The sequence below is a fragment of the Neopsephotus bourkii genome, unplaced genomic scaffold (genome assembly GCF_033783945.1).
Source record: "Neopsephotus bourkii isolate Nb327-2 ecotype Australia unplaced genomic scaffold, CSIRO-AGI_Nbou_v1 NB_1768, whole genome shotgun sequence".
NCBI lineage: Eukaryota > Metazoa > Chordata > Aves > Psittaciformes > Psittacidae > Neopsephotus > Neopsephotus bourkii.
The window spans coordinates 1848723-1870407 of NW_026902242.1; the positions used below are offsets into that span (position 1 = coordinate 1848723).

The 21685-nt window shown below is 46.0% G+C and overlaps 1 protein-coding gene across 32 annotated transcripts in view; it reads right to left on the bottom strand.

Annotated features, from left to right (window-relative positions):
• LRRFIP1 (LRR binding FLII interacting protein 1) overlaps window positions 1-21685 on the bottom strand; it is a 107193-nt gene that overhangs the window by 53126 nt on the left and 32382 nt on the right. For 27 of the 32 annotated variants that reach the window (XM_061379082.1, XM_061379081.1, XM_061379080.1 and 24 more), the window contains exon 2: window positions 8029-8115. In XM_061379082.1, the coding sequence (XP_061235066.1) occupies window positions 8029-8115 (87 nt within the window). Of the gene's footprint in view, window positions 1-1707; window positions 1726-8028; window positions 8116-16662; window positions 16773-21685 lie in introns of those variants that run through there. The other 5 variants (XM_061379083.1, XM_061379077.1, XM_061379078.1 and 2 more) reach the window with 3 other exon arrangements.

A 21685-nucleotide genomic window follows, 5' to 3' on the forward strand; every position in this document is an offset into this window, starting at 1 on the left:
TGTTACAAGTTCCACTTAAAATTACATTGCTACATGCTTACTATCCCCACATGAAAAAAGTGAATGAATGTGATTACCTTGAGACTATTTATTTTAATTTATGATCTTTCAAACAGCATGTCTCACCCTGTACTGAACTGGCAGAATTTGAAGTCTCAGGTATTTTGTCCCCTCAGCCACTTCCCGTTTCTTTCTCCATGTAGACTCTTCTGTTCTGCCCCAAGGGGGCTGGTCTGAATGACTGCATGGGTTAAAGGAAGAAATGGTGCTTATCCATTCATTTGCTTTTTAGAGACCTCTTCCAGACTCAAGTTCCCTTCCATCCTGAAAACTGATACTACAATTAAATAATTCATTACATTAATACCACCGAGAGAGAATTCCATATCAGATTTACTCACTATGCGACAGCAAAACTGCTAGACTTGCAAACTGACTAGAGGATGGTGTGAGGCTAACCAACTTCTCCTCCATGTCAGGACACCAACAGTAAACACCCTCCTGGGCTCCCGTGGGGCTGTGTTTGTACCAGAAGATTAAATTAGTTCCTATAAAGGAGATTGATAACGAGCCTGTTGGTCCATAGGTAGACGTTGATTTGAATTACTTAGTACGTACCAATTTGGCAAATAAAAACAACAGTAAGATGTATTTGTGGCCAAACTGATGGGGTCAGGATTAAATGACACAGCACATGATTTGAGTAGCTATCATCATATACATATGCACGTATACATATACAGCATTTCCAAGCAGCACGTGCACTGCTCAGTCAAGCAAGTGAAACATGCAGTTAAGGGAGCAGGAGTGCCAGGACAAAAGACAAACAGTCTGTGGTTTAAAGAGACACTCATCATTCAGCAAGCAATAAAAATACCTCAGAAAAAACAAAACCAGAAGCAATATTCAGTAAGGCAGGAAATGGCAGGCTTGAAGAGAGATGCGCATTCTCCCTCACTACAAAATCTCTTTTGGGCCATTTCTCTTTAAGGTACTACACAGTTCACATGCTGGAAGTATGGAACAGCCAAACATCATAACACAAAACCTAAACTCTCTCTTGTTACGTAGCAAGGGACCTCAAAGTGAGCTATTAACACCACCACCATCCTCTGGAACTACTAAACTGAAACTGGGAGGAGGGGAGAGATCATGACAGAGGTGGGAGGGGATTAAACAATATAAAAGCATTTATAAGCTCGGGCCACGCTGGATGAAAAGCCACACAGTTTATTTACCAAAAGATTATAAACTCAAACACAGCATATCCCTGATTTACTTCAATGACTCACTGCAAACAAAGTCACCTCAAAGTCATTCTTCTAGTGGCATGTTAAATGCTTCTCCAGCCCCAAGTGTTTCTCAGTGATATTCTTAGCCTTCAGCACACAAACGTGTGTACAGTGCTTGGTGACACACGGAGCCACCGCACCCTCCTACAATGGCTGTTTGCCAAATTACCTTCCTGCTTGTTGCTTATTCTTTGTCAAACAGTGTTTACAAAACATATTAAGTGCCCGACCAGACACATTTTACACAGGTCATCCTTACTGTGCACCCCACAAGACTATGGGAGGGAAGGGGAAAATGCGTGGGAATATAAAGCCTGCTATGCACCTTCCATTCCTCAGAGGTTTATTAGAAATGCTGGCAAGACTCATGACGTGGGAACACATGCAAACAAGAACGAAAGAGAGCAAGCCCTACCTTCTGAACCTGGTAGATCTAGGGGGAAAGGGGAAGAAAGAAAACAAGGAAACAAAAGAGAGTGTGAATAAATCAACGGCAATGCAATGTTCTACAGCTCATTCTAAAGGAGAGAAAAAAAACCACAACATTTATACAGAATATACAGCAAAACATGAAAACAAAGAGATGTACACGTCAAAGCCCTGCAGTTGGATAGAATGAAAGCAGCATTTACCTTCTAGGCCTCCTCTGTGTGCCCAGCTAAAATACAGCACTCCTGTTTTCATACTTGCTAGGCTCTTGGAGGCACAGGCATTGATCCCTTCCAACCCAAACCATTCTATGAACATCTGCCCCTTAGACACGGCACCAGACCAGAGCCCAACCCAGCTGTGACCTCTCTTTTCCAGCTTCCCTCCTTCAAAGTAATACTGCCCATTTATTCATGTGGGATGACAGTCATACATCTACTATCACAATAAAAGCAAACAGCATTAACTGCAGAAAAACTCCTTCTTTTATAGGGACAAATTTTGTCCTGACCTGATGAAGCACAGTTACAACAGTGTCGATGCTTCTACATCTTTCAACTGTGTACAGCACAGTCTCAACTTGCTAAAACTCCCTGAAAACTTATTCCACACGTTGGAGGATCTCTGCAGGTTGCTTTTCCAATTGTTAATGTTTCCATGGAGCCTCACGCCATTTGCAGGCCCTAATAAATGCACTGCTGACTCTACAAACTCGTTCCATAGTCATGAACCATTTTAATAATACACATAAACATTACAGCCACTCTAATACATCTGAGTTTTGTGAACTGCCCTTGACTGATCAGCTTTGGAAATCCACATGAAAACCAGGTATTTCTCACATCTCCAGAAACCCTTCCTGTTTAAAAACACCTAACTGGCTACACACATCCAGAAGGAAACTGCAGCTCTCTTTTTTCTATTTGTAGGAAATGTATCACAGCTCTGGTCTGAAAGTCTTCAGCCACCTTACTGCTTGTCTTCCTAGATAAGCACTGATGCTGACTGAATAAACACCAATGCCAGTCCCCTGCTCTACGCACATCATAGGGGGAAGGGTACACTGCTGACTCAAACCCTTCAGTTGCTCAGCAGGGAAGTCATTCTCCCCTCTTTTGGAATATTAAGGGGATCCTTCCATCCATCTGGGCCATCTCAGGTGAACCGAGATCCCCGTGCTGGGAAGCAGAGCATACTTCTTTCAGTCCCTGCCCTCCTGATAAGGTTTCCCTCCATGATCATGAAGGACAACTGTAGAACCCAGCTTAATACCTCAGAAGTATTAACTCCTAGACCTACAAGTGGAGAGGGGATAATTAGGACCCACACTTAAAACCAGGATTCCTACACAATCCACCACATTGCTCACCTTTTACTAAGAAAACCCTGAAGAGGAAAATGAATTCCACTGACCCACAGCTCCCAAGACTACATACAGACCCTGATCTTCGGTTTCTCTGTTGCACACATAGAGTGTCTTTCATTCATACACAGAAGCCAGACATAACCATTTCAGATGTATGTGGCAATTACCTTAGGCTGTTTAACCTTTAAGCTTTAACTTCTCAATGTTGTTGCTTCACTCATGCTTTGAGGCAGCACCATGGAAGTCTTATTTTTCAAGCACCAATGCTTCAGGATTGGCATAGCAAGTATTCCCATTGAGACACACAAGAAGTCTTGTGTCCAGCACCCTGATAGCCAGTGGATAAGATAACAATGAGGCCCTTGTTTACGGCCAGACACTGTGGAGGGGGACATAGGGATAAAGCCAAGTGCATCATCATAACTGTTCCAGTGCTTTATAAAAACTGAAATTTTAGGGTCATCTATTAGCTAACTGGATTGGAACAGCTCTGATCCAAAGTGACTGAACAAGCCAGAGAAGCAGACAGTAGAAGGAGGCAGAAATCCATAAACTACTAAAAACACCTTCGACATACTCCCTCCCCCAATGTCCCTGTGCACCCACACCGGATGTGTAAGAAAGATACAGATTAACCATTACAAACTTCCTTAACTTGTCCCCTGCATACATAAGCATCAAGTTCCATGGTCAGCCCCACCCCTCCCGTTCAAGCCATGAGAATCCTGCTTTTCTCTGGTTTTTCCTGCAGTGCCTTGGATTTTAAAATGGCTTCAAGCAATCCCACAGGACCCACTGCCTCCCATCAGTGCGTACCTAATCCCTGCAAGGCAAGAAGGGGCCTACATCACAGTCAACAGGAGGGGTGAGCAGATCAAAACTGGCTGCAAGTCTTTTGCCCACATTAACTTGGCTTTAGTGTATTTACTGAATTTATGACATGCTCGAGGAACTGACATGGAAAAAAAGCAATGCATGACATTAAGTGCTGGTAACATTTTATTTCAAAGAAACACAAATTCAAGGAAGATAAAAATGCGCAAAGAAGTGTGCTGCTAAAGAACAAATTACAAAATAGCAAAGGCAAGTTTTGTGCTGTGCCCTTAAAGCAAGAGCCAAAAATGAATCTAGGAGATAAACATATTGTACTTGCCTTGAACTAGAAGTACAGGCTCATCTACTGTGTGAACTAGCAAGGAAGAATCTTATCCTGAAGGTTAAAGAATGGGAGAACATTCTCTCTTCACTTCAGGTACTAGTATCAGCTTAAACTATGGTCTCCAAGTGTCAGTCCTCAAAAAGACATTTAAAGTCTTGCCAGCAGAAGGTACTCCTACATAAAACATTCCCTACAGTTAGCCCTAATGCTGCAGCTTTAAGTGTCTTGAAACATTACTGTTAAATATTTCTTGGGGGAAAAAAGGCTTTAATATACCTTACACCAACCTTCTAAGGAAAAGTACACAACATTTTCCTCTTTTTTACCTGGTAAACCTGTGGGGATAAACAACTTGTTGCTCAAAAAGACTGACCTCGCTTGAATTCACAGTAAGTATCTGAATGCAGACAAGCATTTGTCTCAGCATGAAGCACAACTCTTTAGACTCTGCAACTGTAAACCAAATGTCAATGTGGGTAATAGCTAGGAGCACAGAATAAGAAGTCGGAAACATTCAAGCAGTTATGCTTATTAGGTCTGTGCCTTTTTTACAGTCTCATGACCAGGAACTCATTCCCTACTAAATATATACAAGCATGCTCACCATCATCTAAAGCCAAGCTGTCTGCCACGAGCTTCTCATTGTGCCTTTTGAATGAAAAGGAGCTTATCCATAGCGTGGCTGATGATGACTATAATTTTAGATTTCCAAAAGAACAGACTACACAGCAATTTCTGCTCTCAGTTATGTGCTTCCCATGAAATAATTTCTGCCAAATGAAGAGCTTGGTATGATATTGTGTAATCTTTACCATTTACCTATAAGCTTTACTACACAGTTGTGACTAATCTGTGGTGTACTCTTCACGTATGGTGAGACAATAGAACCAGCACTGGGCATTTCAATAGCTTTCCAATAAAGGTGCTACTCATTCCACCTACATGTAAGAGAACAGAAATCTCAGATACCTGGTGCTTCTACACTGGTATTTCATCAGACTGGTTTGGGTTGGAAGGGGCCTTAAAGCTCATCCAGTTCCAAACCCTGCCACGGGCAGGGACACCTTCCACTAGAGCAGGTTGCTCCAAGCCCCTGTGTCCAACCTGGCCTTGAACACTGCCAGGGATGGGGCAGCCACAGCTTCTCTGGGCACCCTGTGCCAGTGCCTCAGCACCCTCATAGTGGTTAGACCCTCAAAGCCCTATTTTTCTGTAATGGCAAGCAGAACATTAGCTAAATCACAGACGTAGACTCCCAATACGCAAAAATCACCCAATTATTTTAAAATGAGGAACCTGCAGCAGAAGATTAAGAACTGCCATTAATACCAGACAGTGGGCAGGTAGAGGAGACAATTTCCAGTCCAAATCCAAATTATTAGAACACCCTATTTCACTGGCAGCAAGAGCTAAATTGCCATGGTTATAGCTTGTAATGGTATCATCTGGAAACTTTTAACCCAGACCAGCAACGTAAATATATTCTGAAGTAATCCATGTTTCACAAGAAGCTTGTTTGGGCATGTACATTGCTTTAAGCATAAGCAAGTACATGCACATGCAATAAATATATTTATTGCTTTTTAACTTCCATAACTGCCCCTAAAAAGCTTTCTGAAGCAGTAAAACAAGTGCTTTAGGTTCTGGTTATACAACACAGCAGTAGTGGGAATGTGCTATTCATTCCTCTGAGAATTTTGAGAAGGAAAACGAAGATGGCAGAAAAGAAGCTGTACAGACACCAGTACCCTGGTACATTCTCCTCCAAGTCAGGGGGAGGTGCCAGCTCTCTTGTGTTGATCCCTGCTTGGAATTTTCTGTATTTAAGTTATCTTTTATTATATCTGCAAGACACCCATGGCCATGATAAACTTCCTGCAGGCACTCTTACAGGCTCCCCCTCGCATATGGGGCTGACATTTCAAAGAGCATTTTATGCTCTTTGAAAAAGCTACAGAATAGCCAAGCTTGCAAAATATTAAACAAATGTGAAACCACATTATGCCAGTGAATTACAAACCAAATTGTAGTGGAGAGCTGGCTTCACTTTCACTAAATCTGGTATTTCAGAGCAACACCCTGTAGGATTCAGGTTTTATCTATCCAAATTTTCAGTTTCAGATCACCACTCTTCAGTTAGTAACTGCAGGACCATTCAGACAAGTGCTAGTTTTCAACTTATTATAACACCCTTTGCAGCAGCAGCTTTTAATCTTCAAAGGGGTCATCAGTTCCATTACAGCTATCTGCAAATTAGATGGTAAAACCACTGTCAGCTGCCATGGCACCCGTATTTACTTTGCTGCCCAAACACAGCATCTATTGGTTGTTTACCACAGCTCTGCCAAAGGCTGTTCGGCAAGTCCCATCACTCAGGCCACAGGCACAGCAGGCAGCTTGACAGTATCAACATCTATTTGCAGTCCAGGCCTTCTGACTGTGGTCCAGGTTGCAAGAAAACATACTTCAAGCACTGTGCTTGCAGCAATGCTCTCCTGCAGCTCTTACTCCTGGTGTATTTGCACGTACATCTAACCTATAACACTGCTGTGGTTACAGGCTGCTAAGACACATTGAGACATGCCTCAACTAGACAAAATGCTTCAGCACAAAGCTGAGCATAGGCAAACTGCCCAAGTGCTTCCTTTGCAGGCATTGCTGCAGCCTCCACCAACTCTAGTCTGCTATCACATCTCCATTCACTGTTTAAACGCTAAACTAAGTCCTTCTCTGCACTCTAAAGCATGGATGTATATTTATTCTTACTACCTATTCCAACACCCTGTTCCCAAACTCCTTACTTCTTCCTTTTCCTTCAAAATTAAATTGAAAACAAATAAAGGTATTAATTACTATTGACTCTGTTCTGCCTACTCTGCTGTCCTCATTAAAGACACATCAACAAATACCGGTTTTAAGTCATAGAATAGTTAGGGTTGGAAAGGACCTTAAGATCATCAAGTTCCAACCCCCCTGCCATGGGCAGGGACACCTCGCTCTAAACCAGTCCTCCTGCTTCAGCCCACCTGCACCAACCCATGCTTGGACCCCCAGTCTAATAGCACTAGTTTAGCTTCTAGAGGTTCAAACCAAATGCTGGTCTCAGCTTCTTGTAGTGACAGAACATTTAGCACAGCTCCTAACCTGTCAAATGCAGCAGGAGCAGAATAAGCCTTTTTGGTCTTTAAACTCATTCTGACAAGGGAAGCCCATAATATCCCACACACTGACATGCAGAGGCACAGTAACTTTGCCGCTGGTATAAAATAACCAGCTCTTACAGAATTTTGGAAAGACTACACCAGGCATTTAATCCAAATGTTTTGCCAAGTTCGGTTTCTACCATTATTTCTGCCAACAGGAGACCACCGTTTTCACAAAACAGGGGAGACCACAATGGCAAATTCACGACAATGAAGCAAAACGGGTTACAAGGAAATCCACACAAGGCCAAGTCTACCACATGAACCAGACTTCAAATGAACTGATAAGAACCTACCCCCCCCAATGCACACACAGACAAGCTGCATACTTTGAGATTTACTATTAGACTTTGATTCCTAACTAACCACCAGTGAATAATTATACTGGCTTCACCATGATAAAATTCTTGCCACAATCCATATTTTTTTCCAGGCTCGTTTATTTGCTCTTCTGTGATGATCAACATCAGCAGACTATTAATGCTTCAACAAAATACAGATCAACCTTTTGTTCCATGATCTCGGATTATACTTCAGAAAGAAATGACCAAAACACCTCCCCAAAAGCCTTGACCATACCTCTTTCTGCTGCCTCTCCAATTCCCTCATCCGGATCTCCCGTGCCTCTGCCCGTGCCGCTCGCTTTGCTGCGAGTCTTGCTTCAGCCTGCAAAGGGGAACACAGCAGTGAAATAAAAGCTGCACAATTCCACACGAAACACACTTGTTAAGCAGGGCATGAAATATGGAGACTTGACTCGGCAAGACTGTAAACACATCTGTAGGAGTTAATTCCCTATTGCAAGTAATGGCCCTGCCTCCCATAATTTGTTATGCTTCACAGCCAGGTAATACACCCTCGTGTGGGCACTACCCTCAGCCAGGAGTTGTGTTTCACAGCACTTTGCATTTCTTTAATTACTATTTGTATGGATAGAGAGGAAACAGCAAGATTTGTTTATGAAAGGCAGGGTTTGCTCTTCCTCCTTCCCCCCGCCCCCCTTTGTGGTGCAGCTTATTTTTATTGATGAATTAATCTGACCAACAGCAAACACATTATGTGCCATCTTTCCATGGGCACAGCACTCAAGTACACGCTGATGTTGAGCATGACTATGCACAGCTAAGGCTGAAATGCTGGATGCTGGGGTGGGAGCAAGGAACCTGAGAAAACGCACTAACTCAAAGTCTCCAGACATCCGCATTCAAGTCCAAGCCTCTCCAGAGTGGAAACCTGCCAAGAACCGGCCTCCCAGGAGATCTACAGTGCTTCCTCATTTCAGCTCAGCTGGAAGCACTACAACAGCCTATACGGTGACATTTCTCAATATTCTGTGTTTCATCCCAGGCAAAGCTGTTCAGTCTTACAGAGAAACATGTAAAATGAGCTCAGGCTCTGTACCCCACACCTGGGAGCAGTCTGCCCAGTGAAATCCAAGATAGCTCAGCAGGGAGTAAAAGGCATTGCTCAGCCAGTCGCCCCGGTGTTACACCCAACCCCTCTGCTTCTGAAACCTCTTACTGTAAGTACAGCGTCCAATTTAAACAGGAACAACACCTGAGTAATATGAAGGTCAAGCATACAAAAAACCAAAATGCCAGAGCTTCCACCAGCACTTCTAACCAGGAGGAAAACCAGAAAGAAGACAGGTGGTGTTTCTTTTCCCTTCTGTAAGTAGAGTCACCACCTGAACCTATGGGAAAGGACCACAGCCTTCAAAACCACAACACAAAACATGGGAAAAGTTTAAACAAATGAGTAGGTTGGTTGAAACTTTCAGCTAACAGAAAAGGGCCAATGAAAACCAAGCACAAGATGGTGTATGGGAGGACCAGGAGCCTTCCCATCACCCACATTCTACTAAACCCTACCATAAACAGCCCCAATCCCTAAATACCTCCACAGCTCAGCTATCAACATTCTCCCTTGTTTTACTGCATTGCCCCTAGACTCAAAACTGGTGGGCACGCAGATTCCTCTTGATGACCATAGCAGCTCCCCATTGTGCAAATACAATCTATTTACATGAACAGTTTTTAATCATTGCAACACAGTTAATTTCAGTCTGAAACATTACTTACAAGAACAGAAAAAACAGAGACAAACGAAGGCAGGTTCTAGCGTACAGGCATGTAGGGGACTTGGATTAGATCTTAGGCAGAAGCTGTTCCCTGTGAGGGTGCTGAGGCGCTGGCACAGGGTGCCCAGAGAAGCTGTGGCTGCCCCATCCCTGGCAGTGTTCAAGGCCAGGTTGGACACAGGGGCTTGGAGCAACCTGCTCTAGTGGAAGGTGTCCCTGGCCATGGCAGGGGTTGGAACTGGGTGAGCTTTAAGGTCCCTTCAACACAAACCGTTCCATAATGATTTGATGATTACCACAAGTGTTTTCAAGGGACCGTGCCTTCAAAAGCACTTGCCAACCTGAAGCTATTTGTCCAAAACCCAAACCAACAGCCCTGCTGCTGGGCACATATCAGGTGGAATCCCTGCCAGGCAGCCCTGATTTACCTGCAATGTTTGCAATCGCCTATGACACCCACTATATAAACATCATCTAAAAATGTATGCTAAAGGTGAGGAATCACAGGACTGACCAAGTATGATACAGGCATTACATGATCCATTTTTGTTGATTAAAAAATAAAGCTGCAGTACCTCAAGAAGCCCTACTGTGAGTCTTACCTCACAATCAGTACCACTGTAAATAAAGGACACTGTCAGAGACAAGGATTGCTCCAAGCTATTTATCACAGAAGGCTGCCAAGCAATTCATATGACACTGGGTAACAACCACCGTCTTCTGTCAGTAGCTGCACAAACACAACAGGATCATGTCCCAAGGAAGGAGAATCTTGCTCCAGTGACACCAGCTCATTCATGATTTTTTGGGGACAGAGGGAATAGGAGATATACCTTTCATTCCCTACAGTGTAGAGAAATGCTCCCTCATCCCTGCAAACTGTAAGCAGTCTTAAGAAACAGCACAAAAATTAAAGTAAACCAATTTACTGTACACACATTTGCAAATCGCACCTGATTCAAGTAAATCAAAGACTAACAGAACTGTTTGTGGTGGAAGGGACCTTAAAGCCCATCCAATTCCAACCCCACCTTCCATTAGAGCAGGTTGCTCCAAGCCCCGGTGTCCAATCTGGCCTTGAACACTGCCAGGGATGGGGCAGCCACAGCTTCTCTGGGCACCCTGTGCCAGCGCATCAGCACCCTCACAGGGAGGAGCTTCTGCCTAAGAACTCATCTCAGTCTCCCCTGTCGTGGCAGGTTAAAGCCATTCCCCTTGTCCTGTCCCTGCAGGCCCTTGTCCAAAGCCCCTCTCCAGGTTTCCTGTGGTCCCTCATATATTTAACCTGTCATTTATTAGCATAAATTTCAGTGCCAATCCATAGAGTGCCTCTAACTTATTCTATTTCAGCTTTGCAGCCCTCCACCTGCAAAGCCAATCTGCAAACCTGTAAGACATGCAAGAGGAAAAGCACATTTTCACTTACTATCTTTGACTAACAATGCCTTACATTTTGGAACAAACATATTTTGTATTTTTGAACTTTTTCTTTCCCTGACTGCACAGCTCTTCAACATACAAACACGAGAAACAATATGTTCTGATCCTTTTAAACAATTTCTGAAATTCAAAATCTGCTGTTGGCACATACTGGTATGCTTGTAGGAAGTCAACAAATTGTTATTCCACCCAGAATACTAATGTATTAAAGCAAGTAATTTTTATCATATCAAAACAAAGAAGTTGGGATCATTTGAGCTGGAAATGACCTTAGGAAGTCTCCAATCCACCCTCCTGCTCAAAGCACAGTCAGGATCAAATTTGGATCATGCTGCCCAGTTGGCTTTTGAAAACCTCCAAAGCTGGCAGCTCTACAGCCTTTCCAGGCTCCTGCTTCAGTGCCTGACCATCCTCACAGGGAGTTAACCCCACATCATGTCAGAACCCACTCTCAGTTTAAAACCACTGTTTCATTCTCTTGCGATGTATCCCATAAGACAGCCTGGCTCTTGGCTTCTTTAGTAACCTCAGACTGTATGCCTGAAGGCTGCTGTTGATTCCAACCTTATGGTCTGGTGCTGTGCATTAAATACTGTACGTAAACTGGTAGTTACATTTTTTTAAACATGCTGTCAGTGGTGTCCAGGTGCTATTTAGATGATTACACAGTTATTTTCATTGTGGTTCCTGATGAAATCACCACCTCTTCTGCACTGGACAAAGGCGGTTTGTAAGGGACAAGCCATCCTTCCCTGAAGGGCTTTTGAAGCCACAGCAAAATGAGACTCCGGGTGACAAGAAATATGCAAAGAGAATAAAGTGTCAGTGCAATGATGTGATCAATACAATAAGCAATGGTCTCTGATGGTATCAGTGATACAAATAGCACTGATAAAATGATTAAGCATGAACCAAACACTTCCAAATAAAATCTACTTTGCTTTCTCCGGTTAGGCTGGTTAAGCAAGACTGAAAGTGCTCTCACTCATCATCCATCTTCCCTTAGCACTTTAACAAAACAGGACCACTAGAGTCTGCAGAAGGGTAAGTCAGAGCTCCCAAATAGTCATAGCTCCCCACGAAAGTCCTCATCTGACAAAGAACAAAACCAGTCCCCAGCTGCAGAAGTCAAGCATCCCGCCTCAGTGCTCCCAAACCCTTCTCCTCTGAAGCTATGCACAAGCTTCTGGAGAGCACTCTCCAATTTGGTTTGCAGCAAGCTATAATCAGGCTGGTCATTCAGTGATCGGGATGTGCCCTTCCTAATCCCCTTTCTACCATGCCTTAGTTGATAGAATTACTTCTTCAGAATGGAATTTTTTTATATCCTGTAGGTAACACTGGTAACAAACCTAGCATCACTTGTGAGCTCAGAGGAAGTAAATCAATCAGGGCAGGGATGAGACCACACCTAACACTTACTGTGTATGATTTTATCAAAGACAACCAAAGTCTCATAGTAACCCAAACACTCAGCAAATTCTGCAGCAAGTGTGGAAGACAAACAGGAACCATTACATATGAATTTCCTCGTGCATAATCATAGCTCAGCTACTGACAGCAGCAGCTACCCCATCAGCAACCCACATGGCATGGATGCTCCTAACACAAGCTCCACTGTCACCTACAGACTTTTAGACTAATGTGTAAGAGTGTCAGATTTATTACGGACCTTTTCCTCAAAAGCAGGGGGATGACTGAACTTGCCCAAGGTTGTCAAACCACACTCTTTGAAAGACTTGGACTCTGCTTTCACATTAATAGTTCTGTGCTATAAATACCTTTATTTCTTGCACACCCTGCAAACAGCAGCTTTAATTTCACATATCTCTCTCTGTGCTGACTACACCAAAACAGGCTTTGCCTGGATGACTTTGGCCTTCATCCAGCCCAAGCATTTGTCAGGACCCAGAATCAAGGGCAGTCAGCAGAAGAGACTGACACCACAGCCTGCAAGAGACACAGGTGAACATCGGCCCAGCAGGTCAAGGGAGGGGATTCTCCCCCTCTGCTGTGCTCTGGGGAGACCACCCTGCAGTCCTGAGCCAGCTCTGGGGCAACAGCACAGGAGGGACACGGAGCTGTTGAACCAAGTGCAGAGGAGGCCATGGAGATGCTGTGAGGGCTGCAGCAGCTCTGCTCTGGAGCCAGGCTGAGAGAGCTGGGCTGGGTCAACCTGGAGAAGGCTCCTTAAGGGGAGACCTTAGAGCAGCTCCAGTGCCTAAAGGGGATACAGAAAACCTGGAGAGGGGCTTTGGACAAGGGCCTGTAGGGACAGGCCAAGCAGAATGACTTTAACCTGCCAGAACAGGGGAGACTGAGATGAGCTCTTAGCAGAAGCTCTTCCCTGTGAGGGTGCTGAGGCGCTGGCACAGGGTGCCCAGAGAAGCTGTGGCTGCCCCATCCCTGGCAGTGTTCAAGGCCAGGTTGGACACAGGGGCTTGGAGCAACCTGCTCTAGTGGAAGGTGTCCCTGCCTGTGGCAGGGGTTGGAACTGGATGAGCTTTAAGGTCCCTTCCAACCCAAACCAGTCTCTGGGAGATTCTATGACCATGAAAACAGTAATAAATTCATACAAACTTCTGTAATTCAGACTACAAAGGCTAAGATGAAAGGCCCCAGTTTGCCAGCAGAAATAACAGTTCAACGATTCAAAACAAAGAAAAGAAAAATCACCCAGTTCAAAGGAAGTAATCTAAAATTCACTAGTGACTCAGTGAGCAAGCAAAACAGGCCTCAACCAAAAGTGACAGATCACTGGCAAAAACAGAGGGCTAAAAATATGAAGCCTAATTGCTCTCATTACAAAGCTTTTGTAATTTCCCTTTTATCAAGTACTGCTCATCTGACAAGGAGGACTGGCATCTTCAGCCAACCTGTGCATCTCAAAAAAAACCCATCAAGCCTAATAAGGGGCCTCTGTAAAGCCCTTTGGGCATACAAGGAGATGGCAAGAGGTGAAGCTGAAATGCACATCAGCTGAAAAACAATTGCCTTAATTTATATAACTCACTCAAATACTACAACTGCATCTCCTGCACTTCTGTTTTCTGATCGCAGTTGCACAGAGTGATTGATAGCCACTAAACCCTGAAATAAGTATACTGCTGCACTGAAAATGGTCATTGCCTTTGTAAGTCCCTTGCTCAGCACTTGACACCCCTGCTTAAAGGGTCACTAGTTTTAAAACTGTTGAGTTCTCTGCAGCAGATCTTTATTCTGCCTCAAGGAGTTCAGCACATTTAGCTCTGAACAGGGAAAAACTAAGTAGGTTGCAACCTGGTTCACTGCTGACATGCAACTGCATCTGAAAAAAAGCCAAACCAGATCATAGCACCACAGACAGGTTTGTGGTGGAAGGGACCTTAAAGCTCATCCAGTTCCAACCCCTGCCACGGGCAGGGACACCTCACACTAGAGCAGGTTGCTCCAAGCCCCTGTGTCCAACCTGGCCTTGAACACTGCCAGGGATGGGGCAGCCACAGCTTCTCTGGGCACCCTGTGCCAGCGCCTCAGCACCCTCACAGGGAAGAGCTTCTGCCTAAGAGCTCATCTCAGTCTCTGCTCTTCCACATCCCTCTTGTGCTGTTGCCCCAGAGATGGATCAGGGCTGCAGGGGGGGGTAGGAATCTCCCCTTCATACAGCAGAAGGACAGGATCCCCTCCCTGAGCTGTTGCTCTCGCTCTGGGGGTGCAGCCCAGCACACATGAGGGTTCTGGGCTTCAAGCACACACTGAAACAGGGTCATGGGGTGCTTCTTGTTAACCAATACCAAGTCCTTCTCCTCAGGACTGCTCCAGTCTCCCCCAGCCTCCAGTTATGTGGTTATTTGGTATTCGGAGGAAAGGGCAAGAGGAGTCTTCTGCTGTCTGCAGCACTAGGAAGTGTGGAGAAGTAGGGGTGCAAGATCTGCATCTGCTTAGGAGTTACCCTCTCATGGCTTTACGCCCCACACATCAAGATGAGCAGAGGTCTGGTCGCACCCACATCCAGTGCTGCTGGGCCTGGTGTATAGTGCACAATGGTTACGGAAGTGAGAGCTTCCTGGCTGCAAGCACAGTGACAGGGAAGCTGCACATTCATTATCATTTTGATGACAGAATTATTTAGGTGATTTTGTTAGGTAGAGGCTAATGACACACATCCTGAAGGTGTGCATTCCCTATGCAATGCCTAGGAGCTCATTGTTCAACTGGGAGCCCCAAGAAACAGCCAACAAAGACAGGAAATTATGCGGTTTTGAGCAGTGAAAAATGACTGTTGACTTGCCACAAAGCTACACACATAAGAGGTTTCGACCTATACAAAGCACCCCTTAATTCCAACGTGCACAAAATTATCTGCTTTTAAGACTAGTAATCAAAGTTAGTACCATGTTTTTTGCAGAGGACAGTGTTAGTTTGCCAGCACCAAACCACAGAGTTCTCTGATCCCACTGTCAGAGCAGCTTTAAAGCACAAGACTGCCCGATTAAATTACACCTGCTTACTGTATGCAACTACTATTATGTATTTCTGCAGTAACTATTTTCAGGCTGATTTAAACCGCTTGCCAACACACTTAAGGTGGAGCCAGCAAGTCACTTTTGGGGCAAGCATTCTGTTACTGTGCATGTAAAGGCTTTTCCTCAAACGATAAACAACTGTTCACTCTATTTACACAAGTCATACGCCATCAGACAAAAGAAATCTGGTAAGGTTTGCTACTCTTCAACTGAATGTAAAGTCTGTTTAGAGAAGCATCACTTGCTTTACAATACTTGTGTGACACAGCTGTCACGTAAACTAGTGCTACCCCATGGCAATGACTTCCCACCTTCACCTGAGTTACAAGTGACATAAAACAGTGAGTTCCAGGAGCTCACCATGAGTTTTCATGCCCTCCTCAGTATCCAAACAAGAGTCTATAAATAACTTGTATGTTTAGAGGCCATACCAGCATATTCACCTGACATTTTTTGCATCTGAGTTATAAATGCAAACATACTTGACAAGGAGCCTATGAATCATGTAGGGCTCAGCCAGTCTGCATCCTGCTTAACTCCTCACCTTTCTCTTTAATATGAGTTAGTATTAAGAACCAACATGTTCACGAACCTTAACCTCCCCAAAGATTCCCTTCCAATACCCACATCCCAGCACTGCTGCTGAGACAGACAGGCCCATGACAGGCTTGTCAAACGGCTCCTATCCCTTCCTTACAGCCACGGTGGTGAACCCAGGGCGATGGTTTATGTCAGCAGATGAGTAATCCACCCGTTAACAGCTTACAGTCACACGGGGCTGTTCTGAAAGTTTACTCAGAAAACAGGTAAGAGGCTCAGTGGCCCTATCTGCTCCTGTACCACAGGGAGCAGCAAGCACCATGTGTTTTACCTCTGATTTTCAGAAGAAAACCTTTAAAGCACTGGCTTCCTCCTGCATCTACCAGCAGCGGCAGGAAGTGCCCACTAGCACCACCGCAGAGCTGCTGCCAGTTAACACACTGCCTCCAGAATGCGACCGAACCACAAGGCGCACAGGAGCCCGGAGACCCCCTACACACTCCCCAGCACCTCAGTCACTGCCTTCGGGCTGAGCCAGCGCCGGCACACGCCGAGTAGAAGCCCGCGGGCAGGGCGCAGGCGCTCACAGGGGCTGCCCTGGCCGGGGCACACCCGTGCTGCTGCCGCTGCCCCCGCGGCCTCGCTTACCTGCTCCCGCGCCGCCGGGCTCAGGCACTCGGACACCGCCTCCATGGCCGCGGCTGCCCCTCGCTCCCGCCGCCGCCGCTCCGCGCGCAGGAAGCCGGCAGCCCGGGACGGGCCGGCCCTCGGGGGCGGGGCGCTGCCGGGGAGGCCCCGGGGAGCCCGCGGGCGGGGTGGGAGGGGTGCTGGTCCCTGCTCCGGAGAGCGCGCTTAGAGCCACAGAGCGGTTTGTGATGGGGGGAACTCAAAGCTCCTCCAGCTCCAACCGCTGCCACGGGCAGGGACACCTTCCACTAGAGCAGGTTGCTCCAAGCCCCTGTGTCCAACCTGGCCTTGAACACTGCCAGGGATGGGGCAGCCACAGCTTCTCTGGGCACCCTGTGCCAGCGCCTCAGCACCCTCACAGGGAAGAGCTTCTGCCTAAGAGCTCATCTCAGTCTCCCCTGTTCTGGCAGGTTAAAGCCATTCTCCTTGTCCTATCCCTACAGGCCCTTGTCCAAAGCCCCTCTCCAGGTTTCCTGCAGCCCCTTTTGGCAATGGAGCTGCTCTAAGGTCTCCCTTTAAGGAGCCTTCTCCGGGTTGACCCAGCCCAGCTCTCTCAGCCTGGCTTCATATTTAGCAGAGCTTCAGATCCTCTGACCATCTTTCTGAGACAGGTATGACTAGACAGACACTAGCTTTTTAAGGGGGTAAGAAAAGAAGAGATAGATTAATACCCACTTTCAGACAATGATCTTTAGGTTCTGTTGAGTCCTGCCCTGCTCCCCCAAGTGACAGTGATATAGCAGGCAAGGACCAAGAGAACTCAGCTCTCAGCTGAATGATGCTAAATGGCTTTGGCAAGCAATCAAGTAAAATGCACCCCTGGCTTCCCAGGTTATGGCTCAGCTCTGGTAGTTACAGAACTGTACGCACTTGGTTTTCATTTAGTGCTGTCTGAAGGATCCAGTAGAGTGCCAAGTGCCAGGAGGAGCAGGAAGAGTGTGGATGTAGGAATACAGAGAATTTTGTTCTGTCAAAATATGTCAGGATCTGCTTGGAAATCCCAGCAGAATGGGCCTCACCTCATGTCAGATCAATTCTGACATGCTGAAGTGTGTTTTGAATGCTATGATCTCTGTGTTACTGAAAAATGGAAGTTGGCTGGTATTAAAAAGACCTCCCGATCCTTCAGTTCCTTACCCACCAGGTCAGTGGGACACTTACATGTTTGAATTTACCCTGAGGTGCGTAGGATACCTTACTTGTACTTCATCAAGTAAGACAAATAAAACCAAGTGATTTTTGCTGCTGTATGGACTTAGAAAGTAATTGGAAAAAGGTGTATGTGGGGGTCCTCAGTAATTTATGACTCGTATAGGAAGTACTTGTGTCTCTAGCATATTTTCTAAGTGACAGTACAGTATTTGTACAGATTTACCAGTGACTGTAAGGGGGGGATAATTCTCATTAACCAAGAAAAGCAGAACAAATCATCTGTTTTAAGGTAAGATGAAAAAAATGCATAATTTGTCCTTAATGGTGGCTTAAACCATGGCACTGAGTTACAATGCTTCAGATCTACATGGTTAACATCACTCCCCTTCTCTATTAAAACTTCTACATATAAGCAAGGCACATTGGAAGAATTCACACCAGCGCCTGACCCTCACTGCCTTGGGCTGAGTTGGCGTAGTCCAGAAGTGCCTTCTTCACAGCTGACAACGGGGCTTTTCGGATTCCTGCAATGCTTGACAGTGTTCACTGCACCAACATTAAATGCTGAGCAGTGTCTGGGAATTAGGCCCCAACTTCTGTGGGATTCAGGGCCAGTCACAGAAGATGGACCTGCTTGGCATTGCAGGAGCAGTATCAACTCCCAGGGGCATCTCCAAGCAGGTTACTCAGCTGGGGCAGGGCATGCCAGGGTCTTCCCATAGTTACTGTATACCTATGGTGTTCTTTGCTAAGGGGCTCAGAGCTGTAGGGTACAGAACCTGAATAGGAAAGTGTTTCCTGATCACATTATGCTGGCCTGGTACCTGTTCAGTATAAACCTTCCTGGGGATAAAATGAGCATCAGTTAAACAGATTGACTTTACAGATGTTGTCTCTGTTGACTGCCTATGAAGAGTGCTGGGCAGACTATACTGCCTAGCTTCCCTTTCCCCTTTCATCTTGGCTGTTTTGCTATGCAGGCATACCCACCATACCCTCCAGCTAGCAGGCTAACCAAGAATAAACTTCACACAAGGCTACAGTGTACCATTGAATCTCCAATCACCAACCTTCAGAGTAGCTTAAGACTGACTTTTTCTAATTAACAGAACAGTACTTTTGAGGCAGGTGATCATGTTCCTGCTTCACAGGAACATCGATTATTTCTGTGGCTCTTTATTTTCATACACATACTGAAGTGGACTTAAGACAGTTCAGATTTACTTTTTTAAAGCAAAGTTGTGTCTTTTATCCTGTAATGGAGGAAAAAATAACATGTAGGCTCAGGGGTTTGGAGTTGTAAGGAAAGATGGAGGCTTTGGAGACCTTATTACAGCCTTTCAGTACTTAAAGGGGGGTTAAAGGAACGATAAACTGTTTATCAGGGTCTGTAGGAATAGAACAGTGAGTATAAAGATTTTAAACTGGAAGATAGAGAGTAGATATAAGGAAGAGGGGTGGTGATGATGGGGACAATGAGGGTGCTGAGGCACTGGCACAGGGTGCCCAGAGAAGCTGTGGCTGCCCCATCCCTGGCAGTGTTCAAGGCCAGGTTGGACACAGGGGCTTGGAGCAACCTGCTCTAGTGGAAGGTGTCCCTGGCCATGGCAGGGGTTGGAACTGGATGAGCTTTAAGGTCCCTTCCAACACAAACCAGGCTGGGGTTGTATGACTTCAGTAAAACCACAGTCTGTTCTACAAATGCAACGCTTTCCCTACCTTAAGCAGGGTTTCTCCCTGTGCCAGGGTGCAAGTTAGGCATCTGTAATGGCCTTTATTTAAAGGAAGAGTGTGTGGCCTTTTCAGGGACAGTGGGACATGGCTGGGGTCCAGGGACTGTAAATGAATCCAGCTGAACTATTGCCCCCAAATGTAAAATAGTGCCAGCCCATCCAAATCAACTAAAACATTGTCAGCTGCATGGCAGCACTGGGAAAAGAGATTCTCCACACTGGGCTGCCAGCTCATGGGAAACTGAGCTCTGTTGCTGGGTGGAGGCTTTGCCGGGCTCCAGGACCCACACCCGCTGCCTGGGAAGGAGAGCACAGGGTTCAGTTGCTAAAGGGCAATGTGTTGTGCTTGTCCCTGCAACCGGAGAAAATCTGGTGCCAGGAAGAGATGACTCTCCTTGAGTTCTATTGTTGCTGCTGCAAAATTGCAATGGATAAAATGAGCTCCTTAAGCTTCAGTAATTCTCCCTGAGGTGGGAGTTGCCTCCTCCCTGAGCTCTTGTCCCTGCAACAAGTGAAACTGGGGGGGAACTCAAATCAGGTGAACTCAAACATGGCACTGACTTCTGTGGAGCCAAGATTTCTGCTCAGACTGTGCCTTGCATTGTTCTTGGGGTACTGTCCCATTTACAAACACCTATGTCCTCTAATCCCTGTGATCTTTCCCTTGGTGCGTTTTAGGCTCACCCAGCTCATCACAAGAGACTTTTTGAAGCTGCTACTCCCAGCTCCTCTCCCGCAGCATTCCCACACCCCAGCTCCATTCCCTGCTTTATTTCCCAGCCTTTTATTTTGCTCCTTTTCCTTTTTTTTAATTTAACTAACTGCTTAGAGTGTGATGCTGTTGCTTAAAGACTAAAACCAACACCAGCCTCTCCAGTGGTCAGCACCTGAGTTAAGCTCAGCTCCACACAACCCAATACACCACAAGGATACAACTGCAGCAAATTAACAACAGTTTCATGGTTTATTTCTGCGGTGCAAATGCTACTCTGTGTGAATACGGATTTATAAGCATCTGTTCAAGTGCCTCCGAGTGTTACCTGCCAGTATGGTGGGATGTGCAGCTTGTACGTGCAACCTGGAGGGTGGGTATATGCTGAATGGGGAAGTGTTCTGTTGGTGCTGGGGGTTATCTTCCTCTAGCTTAAAAAGGAGGTTGTGAGTTTCAAAACCATTCTCAGAATTGCTTTCTCAGGTACAAAAGCTCCTTGCAAGGGTCCAGTGGGGACTGTAGGATAACTGGTGCAATGGCTGGAGAAGAAGCACTAAGGAGCATCCAAAGGAGCATGAGCAGCAGCTCAGGGAAGGGATTCTCCCCCTCTGCTGAACTCTGGGGAGACCCCCCCCTGCAGTCCTGATGCAGCTCTGGGGCAGCAGCACAAGAGGGACGTGGAGCTGCTGGAGTGAGGCCAGAGGAGGGACGGAGATGGTGCAAGGGCTGGAGCAGCTCTGCTCTGGAGCCAGGCTGAGAGAGCTGGGCTGGGTCAGCCTGGAGAAGGCTCCTTAAAGGGAGACCTTAGAGCAGCTCCAGTGCCTAAAGGTACTGCAGGAAACCTGGAGAAGGGTCTTTGGACAGGGGCCTGTAGGGACAGGACAAGGGGAATGGCTTTAACCTGCCAGAACAGGGGAGACTGAGATGAGCTCTTAGGCAGAAGCTCTTCCCTGTGAGGGTGCTGAGGCGCTGGCACAGGGTGCCCAGAGAAGCTGTGGCTGCCCCATCCCTGGCAGTGTTCAAGGCCAGGTTGGACACAGGGGCTTGGAGCAACCTGCTCTAGTGGAAGGTATCCCTGCCTGTGGCAGGGGCTGGAAATGGATGAGCTTTAAGGTCCCTTCCAACACAAACCAGGCTGTGACTCTATGAAATGCCATTAACTCAGTGCACATCTCTTGTAACTGTGCATCTCCCATTTGAAATAGGACATTGTAAGAATGACGTTAATTCGGGGAGATATCTAAGCAGGAACAAGGCTCATGGTGGAAATACACATTACATGGAATACAATGCTAAACTGAGCATGAGAAAAGCAGGTAAAAGGAGATGTAGAAGCAGGGGGGAAGTCAGCGATTTTCAGTTTTAGAAAGCTGGGAGGCTCACTGTG